This window comes from Alligator sinensis, unplaced genomic scaffold (assembly GCF_000455745.1).
Source record: "Alligator sinensis unplaced genomic scaffold, ASM45574v1 scaffold266_1, whole genome shotgun sequence".
In the NCBI taxonomy this organism is placed as follows: domain Eukaryota; kingdom Metazoa; phylum Chordata; order Crocodylia; family Alligatoridae; genus Alligator; species Alligator sinensis.
The window spans coordinates 428409-437894 of NW_005842362.1; the positions used below are offsets into that span (position 1 = coordinate 428409).

General features: G+C 40.5%; 1 protein-coding gene across 3 annotated transcripts in view; it reads right to left on the minus strand.

The window, feature by feature from the left end:
- Positions 1-3395: 3395 nt before the first annotated feature.
- Positions 3396-9486, minus strand: part of DUSP10 (dual specificity phosphatase 10) — a 34301-nt gene continuing 28210 nt past the window's right edge. For 2 of the 3 annotated variants that reach the window (XM_025210647.1, XM_025210648.1), the window contains exons 3-4: positions 8783-9151; positions 3396-5606 (exon numbers count right to left, since the gene is read on the minus strand). In XM_025210647.1, the coding sequence (XP_025066432.1) occupies positions 5341-5606; positions 8783-9151 (635 nt within the window). In that variant the 3' untranslated portion in view covers positions 3396-5340. The remainder of the gene's footprint in view (positions 5607-8782; positions 9152-9486) is intronic. The other variant, XM_006029180.3, reaches the window with a different exon arrangement.

The following is a 9486-nucleotide window of genomic DNA, read 5'->3' on the forward strand; positions in this document are numbered from 1 at the left end:
TAATTACTATCACTTACTGATGTGATGCTGCATTCAAGTCACTTGAACCTTATTCACTGACTTTCTCCATAATACGTAGATCAGAAGAAGCAACACCATTACCAATTTCTCCACCTCAGGCAGACATATCACAGGAAGACAGATACCTGCTAGCAGGCAGCTGATGGCTACCTCATTATCTCTCTCTCACCCTGGTTATTTGTGTAGCTCAGTCCAGATACAGTGTGTTTTAATTTATTTTTAATTCATGTCCAAATCCCCCTTGCATATTACTGAGAGCATTTCTTGGTGCTTGTAGAAATGTGCTGAAAGTGGATCATACAACAGCATTCAGACTTACTCCAATACACTTACAGATTGGTTGGTTGATGCTCTTTCTCCCATCCGTTGTAGCAGATGTCTTAGTTTACCCAAGTACTCGAGAGAATTTTTAACAGTATCTCAATACATCCATCTGGCCACAGGCACAACATCTATCACATGATGCCTGACGTGATCTTTGCCATTTAGCAGCATGCTTCCTCTGCAATGATTTCATGCTTCACTATTTTTAATCTCATATTAGATTAATGCCAGATTAATAAAAAGGTAATCCTAATCCAGGATTTCTCTTCTCAAACCTTACCTTTCACAGGTGTGTTGCTGATAAAATAGTGAAGAATCACAGAAAATGACCTGCCAAGCTATCAGGAGGATTTACTTTGGTTTCCCATGTGATCAAAAAAACCCCACAAACCCATCGGGTACATAGCATGATAGGAGAATACCTATCTTCCACCTTTAAAACTGCAGAAGTACTGATCACTCATAAATGGAATAGTGGATGGATTTCCTTTACTGATACATTCCAGGCTACTGAGGGAACTTAAGAAAAATAAATATTAGGATTTTAGAAAAAGAAAAATGTATAAGTAATTTATACTTGAATCAGGTCAAAAAAACCAGGTCAGTTCAGATTTAGTATAAAAATAAATAATGGGAGGGTTCTGCTAACCTAGCAGACTCTTTTCTTAACTGAAGACTCTTGCCTTATGTTAAATAACCTAGAAGACAAGGCAGCAACCAAAGAAGGGAAAAGCAATTTAAAGGCCTCATTACACATTAATTTTAGGTGGCTCCTGGAGCTCTTTACCCCTGGATTATCTGCACATTAACACCTGAAACTAGTTTTAAGCACATTTTAGGCAGCTTAAAGTTATATACCTCCAGGGAAGGTTTACCTCTGATCTGTGTTAGGGTCTTGTTACACATTGCACTTCGAGCTGCTCAAATGTTGAACGGTGTTGGTGCTAGCTCAAGTTGGGAGTAGTCATGCCTTGAGGCTAAAAACCCTCCCTGACTGTCCACCTGCACAGCTATGACTTCCTAGTTAGATGGCTGGTAAGCAGGGCCTGACTAGAGGCTGGAGCTGGGTTGCCACTACAAGGCTGGTAAGACAGGACAGGCTTCTGTCCCTGCTGTAGGTGGTGGGGTGTGAGAGATGGTTTGGGGGAACATGAAGCTAGGAGACAGAGTTAATAGGATGGGGGTGGGTAATGAAATGTGAGGTGAAAAGGAAACAGGGATGAGGGAAGGATGGTGAAATGAAGAAATTCAGCTACTGAAGGATAAGATAAGAAGAAGTTAAAAAAATTGGAGGAAGCAGGTGTACAACCCAAGTTGCAGTCCTCCAGCATCCCAGGATGCAGTGTTCCATCCTTCACCCTCCTGTTCTCTGTGGACAAGCTTTCCACCCCCTAAACTCCATTGCCCAGGAGGCAGTCCTGGCACCAAAACAGCTCCCTGTCCCACCCTTGGGAGTATAACCTTCCTACTCTCAAGGCTGCAACCCCATACAAACAGCCAGCAGAGCACATGCCAGATAGATCCAGAAATGGGATCTAGGTAGGGTAACCATATGGGACAAGCAGAAATTCAGGAAACTGCTCCTGTAGGGAGTCAATGGCCATTAATGACCCATTGTTCCTTACTTCACAGGTGTTATCACCTGTGAAGTAACAATTAATGTTAATAGGAAGCCCTAGCAGACAGCAAAATTGTCTATTTCTTAAGTACTGTGGGGATGCTCATTGTAATTTTCACAGGCCAGCTAGAACTGGCCTCTCAAATCTGGGACTCTCTTGACCAATTCAGGATGTATGGTCAGCCTAGATCTAGGGGTGGGGGGTGACAAGGTAGGGGCTGAATCAGATCCCCTATGATCTCAGGGTTCCTTCCCAGGACAGGGACAGTAGCTTCCCCAAAAGAGCCTTCCTTCACTGCTCCCACCTCCTAGCCACCCCAGGAAGCATAATGGGCACCCCCAAATCCCAATTTATTAAACAAGACCTTCTTCTTTAATTTACTTCTTTATTTCTTCTTAAATTTTTTTTTTTTTACTACTTATTTTATCCTTCAGTGGCTGATTTCCTCCATTTTACCACCCCCATTTCCTTTCCACCACCCATTTCATTACCCACCTCCATCTCATTAACTCTCCACCTCCCAGCTTCATGTTCCTGACCCATCCCCCTCAACCCATCTCTCACACCCCACCACCTAGAGCAAGGATAGAGGCCTGTTCTGGCTTACCTGCCTTGTAGTGGCAACTCGACTCTAGCTCTTAGTCAGGCCCCTGCTCATCAGACCTCTAGTAGCAAGTCACAGATGTGCAGGTGAGTGATAGTCAGGGAAGGCTTTTAGCCTTAAGGTGGGACTACTCCAAACTTAAGATAGCACTAACACTGCTCAACATTTGAGCAGCTCAAAGTGCAACATGAAACAAGGCTCTTAAAATCTCACACACCTTTGCTTCCTATACATAATAGACAATATATAAAACCATGGGTGTATTACATGTTCACATGCTGTATGGGCTGAATGATCTGTTTTCTTGTGGGGGGCTTATGATTTGAGGAGATTTGGTCTTTGCTCACCTGTAAAACGGGCTGATTTTCAGCCAGCCAATAACCTTGAAGCTATTTTTCTGGCTCACAATGAGCTGTAGACATAGACAGCTTTACAGATCAACCGATTTGCACCTAACCAAGTATCATTTGACAGCAGCTGCAATTGACTGAGAACACGCACGCAAAAAAACAAGACAAAAAACATCCACAAAAACTAAGTATCACTTAAAGTAAGATCAGAAGTTAATGAAACCTGGGCAAAAGGCCATCTTCACTAAGGAACCTACTTTCCTCAGTATCACCCATGATCACAAGTGTCTACATATACACTGCATCCCTTCCAGTAGAATGCTCTGTCTTAAGCAACTAGATTTTGTCATCAGAAGCAACCACTCCTAGGGTAGGGTTTTACTACATATGCAATGTTCACTGCAAAGTATGTAGTTAGCAGACTAACGCTGATCACAGAAAAGGAAAAAAAATCCATTCTAGTAGAAAAATAATTTAATAAAGGGATAAATTTCAAGAAAATATTTATATAGTAACAACATTTTAAGCAAAAATCCACAAAAATATACATGTCTAATGTGATCATACATATGATTTTTTTTCTGACATGCCTGTCTTAGTTTAGCTCAGTCTGTATAAAGTTTGATTTATGAGGAGTCTTCACTGCTATCAGACTTCGCACAACAGAGTCAACCAAAAAGGTTTTCTATCCATTTCAGGTCCATACAAGTAAAATTTGTTGTGGTAACTGTCCATAAATAGACTAGGGTACGTTGGACCATTAAAATAAAGGAATCAGTATAGGATTGGGGGAACCCATCTAATTAAGATCAGCAATAAACAATGAATCTATGATATGCATCACACTTTACACAGTGACATGGCGAATAAAGGAAGAGGATGAAGGGAAATATGCAATAGTATTGACATGAATTTGAAACTGCAAGATTGTTAAAATGGAGTAGGATCTAGAGGCCAGTAAAATGCACACAAGAGACAAGCATGTTCCTGTAGAACAGGCAATACAACATAGGAGATAAGCTAATTGCAGAGGACAGGGGCCAGGGAAAAATCATTGAAAGGACTGCAGTTTTCCAAATGAGTACTTTACTACCAAGCTGAAAAGACATTAGGTCCTCACTGATGGTTTAGTTCAGTCAGACTGCTTAGAATTTGATGGAGTCAGATAAGATAAAAAATGGTTGAAGAGAGCGAAGAACAAAAGAGGGAAAAATAAATAAAGTACATACCACCAGTAGAAGTTAGGAAGAGAACACTTAAAAGAAGAAAAGATAAAGTTAGGGATACCTGTTTTATCCAAATAAAACTGCAAAAGCAAACAACCCATCCCACAGAAAGCAAACAGAAAATTATTAAAGAAATAAAAAGGACACACGTTTTCCAAAAGAATTTTCATTTTTATAATCAAATTTTTTTTTTTTTTTTACATAGACAACTGAAACACACCAATATCTTGTGCGAAAAAATATCTTAAATAAACTTTGCTTGTTCTTGATTTTTGTACATTCTGATATACATATGTAACAAGGTTTATGGCACTGGAACCAGAATCAAATCATAAAAAGGAAAAAAAAATGCTTTCATTTATTCCTTCTGAACAAGCTGGCCACTGTTGCACTATTAGACTTTAAAAATTATTTCTCGTCTATTATTATTATTATTATTATTATTGGGCAGCCAGCTCTAATTGTTTTGCACACTCAAAATAAACCCCAACTTATTATTGCACAAGAAGCCAGTGAAGGCATATGGCATAGAATGGTCAAAGTCCCTTGCTGTTAAAACCCCTTGCACCCAAAAATAGAAAAATAGAACCGGAACATGAAACACGCCAAATAAAAGATTTTTTTCCTTTAGTTTCTGCCAGGAGCGTGAAAAGTGGCTTGCAGACTTTTAAAGCTGCTTTGATCTCGTTTCCACCAGTGAGCATTTTGTTTTGTGATCATTAGCAAACCCTTTGCAGAATCAAGGCCCACATTTCACTGACAGTCTTTTCTGCTTTGTTTTGGCTGTTTGTATTTTGTCTTAAATGTAGCTTTCTTCAGTCTATGAACCTGCACAGACTACTTAGCCATAAACTCTACAAGTAGCTGAAAAAAGGAAGGGGGGGAAAAAGCCCAGGGTTTTGTTTTTTCCTGTTGTATTGATTTAAAAATTGTTTTGTTGTGAAGCCTCCCTGCTATGTCAGTTTCTGGGAAGGGAATCTCATTGGCATTCCATCCTGTGTAGTGAAGTTCTTGGACTTGTTTAAAAACCTTTCTTTACAAAAATGGTTTTTATTCACAAAGTTTGCAACCCCCAAAAAAAAAAAAAAAAGGAACCCAGAAGCTAAAAAGAAAAAACCCAACCCACTCCCCCAACTCCCAAATCAAGTGAAGAATACGATAATCTCTTTATTAAATGCCTCTTCTTAGCTTCACTGTCACACTACAGTCTCTACCCCAATCAACTTTGGTGTAAGAATTCGTGGTGTAACTCCATTATTTAGATCTTCCTCAAATTCCAGTAGCTGCCCCATAAAGTTAAGGTTGGGAGAAATGATTGGTCGTTTGCCTTTGACAAATTTATAGGCATCTGTCATGGTCATCCGTGTGTGCTTCATTAAGTACGCTATGACTATGGTGGCAGAGCGGGACACGCCGGCTTGGCAATGAATGAGGAGGCCTTTTCCACACTGGTGAGCTTCCTCTGGAAACAGAAACAGAAAGACAGAAGTAACATGTGTTTGCTAGAAAGGTGGTTCCATCGGGGGGGGGTTATTTTATTTCGCTTTTTAAATTAAAGAAAAAAGTCTTAATGCAACGTAAAATAAACTGAAAAAGATTTATCAGTGAAAATCTAATTTCTCAGCTACAAAAGCCAGAGATTTAAAATAATAACAGAATGTAAACTGGAGTAAAAATGATACCATACCACACCATACTTTCTGAATTTCATTTTGGCCAGCCAGAGTTTCATATTTACTTAAGTCTATGTCTTATCAAATTTACGCTTCCAGAGGCACAAGGTTGCAATGGTTATATCGTGGGAGCTTCAAGGGAATAGTCATTTAGGAAATAGCCTGGTCTTTGGTCAAGGCCCAAAAGTGGGAAGTAACAGATCTGTTGTTCAATTTGTATCTCTGGCACAACTGGCTAGGCCCAGAGGTTAAACTTCTAGTCTAAACTTCGAGTGGCTACTGTCATTCACGAGAGGGAGTTGCAAGACATTCATTATTAACTGTTATATGTTTAACAATAGTATTCTGGGAAAGATTTCTACCAATTCACATTTTAAATGAATTTTAACTAAAGATGTGCTTTGCAATCTCTCTAAAAAAGCAGCTTTATGTCCATTAGGCATAAGGGGAAGTTTTAGATAAGGTAAATAACTCATTTGTGACTCAAAAAGTCTGGCCAAGGCAGTGAAAGAACATAGAAATTCTGGCTCCTTGCTCTTTGCTACAGGACAGCTGTTTCAACTTCTCCAGTGCCCAGCCATATTTTTAATCACTTACAGCAGTAGTTAGAAATTATTTGCTCTAAGCAACTATATCCGGTTTGAGCACAATACAAAACACTAGCCAATATGCCTTCTCAATAAAGTGTTTTACGAAGGAAAAAATATCAGTGATAAAGAAACTTTGACTCTTAATGTTAAGCAGAATAGCAAAGCACGCAGAATTTGGAGCGAGGCCAGTTCCAGAAACTACCTCAATGTGCCACACTACCATACAATCCATACATGAACATTTTTGAAAGACAGAGCACCAAAGAAAAAAAGAAACTGGACTCCAGCACATCACTGCCCTTCCGGCATGAGGCATTCAAGTTTCCTTCTGCCCTTGGATTAAGTTATAAACCTCAGAGGTCATATGGATGATGAAGACAGAACTTTTCCCCCTCAAGAATGTGACTGCATATAAACACTTCCGATATAGATTTTGCATACTATCTTGACCCAGCTTCTCTTCTAATTCAAAGGGATAAAAACAAAGCTTTCTTCTTCTCTCATGCTCAAATGAGTGAGGGGAGTACCTCCCCTCACTCTTGCCAAAGAAGCCAACTTAGCTTTCCCACTCATACTGTAATCAAATCTCAGAGAAGCTAATTTAGTGAAGAAGAGCACAAGACAGTAATTTGTCATGTATGACCAGTTCTGGCTTATTGCTGTGCTGTGCAGCCATGTACACAGAGACAGCTATGTTTCAGTATCCTCACTACACTACTTTTATGACTGGTCCACCTGAGCTTCAGCTAGTAAAACGGGAAAAAGACTTGGCAAATTAGCCTATTGAATGCATAACCCACTATTGTTTGGTGAAGGGGAGGGAAGGGGTAGTGATCCTGAGCATCTATGGGAAAAGCTGTTAGAGAAGCTTTTACTAAAAGAATTCCATCACAGCTAATTACATTCCACCTATTTATTTATATTGCTTATAATGATGTAACCATTCTTTGAGCCTTTTGATGCAGCTACACTTTCATCTTAATTAAAGCAGTACAGTTGGAATACATAGAGTTGATGAGAAATTCTCCACTAGCATTAGTATTGCCACGACGCAAGGCATATTTAAGTGGTTTCAGTGGAATACATCCTGACACTGGATACCATCACTGTGCCAACAATGGCAGAGCCCCAGTAAAGCCAATGTGAGAATGAATGTCAGAGGTGCTGAACACCCAAACACCAATACAGATAATGTAAATGGTAGGTGTCTGGCACTTCTGAGAAGCAGGTCTTAGTGCAGGGGGGCACCTTAGCCAATCTAATTGCTCCTACTGAAGTTAGTCCAAGTGATCGGTACCAAGATCAGCCTAGCCACACAAAAAAGCCATAGTGGTACTGTGCTACCCTGTATATTTCACTCAGACTTCTGGGGGTATAACCCATGGTTCCTTGTGCTGTAATAAGCTAATATGCTCTGTGATTCTTGTCCAGGAAATTGTGGGAGAGCGTGTCTGTCCTTTAGGGCACTGTAAAAAGAACTGTGAGACTCACTACTCAAGTGATTTAGCCTGTGTCCCTACTGTAAAGTAGTCTAAGTGAAAGTCTAAGTGAAAGCGGCAACTGGGCTCTGACATATCTCTAAACTATGCCAGCTATCCTGAGCTGAAAGCTCTGCTAAACTTCAAGGTTTGTGTGTGGGCAAGGAGAGACATTATGACTTGGAGCCTACTTAAATTGCAGTGAGATCAAGGGTTTTTTGTGGCCTGCTTGCAGTGTACAGACCTGATTTCATGGGTTTTGTGGCAGCCCCACCCCTCACTGATGATTGGCAGAGGGGCCCTGATGGCCCCACCCCTCACCAATGACTGGTGCTGAAAAACTTTCACTTTCTAGACTGGCACCTTCACTTATTCTGTGTTACTAGCTCAGCCTCTCAGTAGCTCTCACTCAAATGATGTGCTTTATGGCTGCAGTGATTGCCGTGCTCTCTTTGTATTCTGGTATGCATTTTTTAGGTCAATTCCATGGGAAATCACAGCCAATGCTGTTTTTCAAAGTGATCATAGAAACTGCCATTTTTGTTGGCTTTGCAAAAACCACAAAACCACTATTTAAGTAGGTCCCTAATTATGGCAACGTCTGGGTAAAAAATCTGAGCTAACACTGAAGTGAAGATATACCCAAACAGGTGCTTCATTCCCAAGTCAGAGGTGCCTGCATTTCAGTGGTGAGTAATATACAAGTATATATAACTAAGAAGGACTTTGTACCATAGTACTAGAGTCAGTGGAAGCTACAACCTCTCAGCATTTCTGACAACCAAAAAAAGTTTAGCAGGCTTTAATGAGCCTTCTGGGACATTAGCTCTGCACTAAATTCATTGAAGATGTTTAAACAAGTATAACAAGGATAATCATCAGACAAAAATTGGTTACCTATGAATTCAAAAGCCTCTTCAAAGTACTGCCTTAGATTCTGCTTGTTGCTGTCAGTGGCTGGCAGCCGCTTGTAGTTGAACATGCCTTTCTCATAATGATAGAGGGGGAGATGGGTGGTAACATTGATTATGTATCCTATGTTCATCCTCTGCATCTTTTCCAAGTCCTGAGCATCATGCTCATTGCCAAGGAAGAGGAAGGGTAAGATGGGGGTCAGCTCAGCATTCTCTATGTCTGGGGTGGTAGGGATGGACTGAGGTAGTGTGGCTGCCACTGCTGATGCTCCTCCTCCTTCTGGGCATTCTTGAAGTTGGAGGGAGTTATCACAGAGGTTTTCATGGTTCTGTTTAAAACTGCTGAGTCCACCTGGTAAGAAGAGAGAGAGAGAGATTGAGTAGAGGTTTCAGTTGGGGGCTCCGAAGAACTTATTACTTGCAGATCTTTGCATAGATTTGTTCAACATTATGCTACAATTGAGGCTAGATCTCATCAAAGCAAGCTTTTATGGCAGAGTGGTAGAGGTGCACAAGTCCCCTCATTACTAGCACATCCCTTGTTGCAACACCAAATGCAGTTGTACTTTTGCTAGCAGCTATTGCAATTCATGCACCGATTTTTCCTGGCATAGACAAGGCCAGCACTGACAGAAGCATGCAAATTGCTACATGTGCTCCTACAACATCAGTACACCATCACTATGA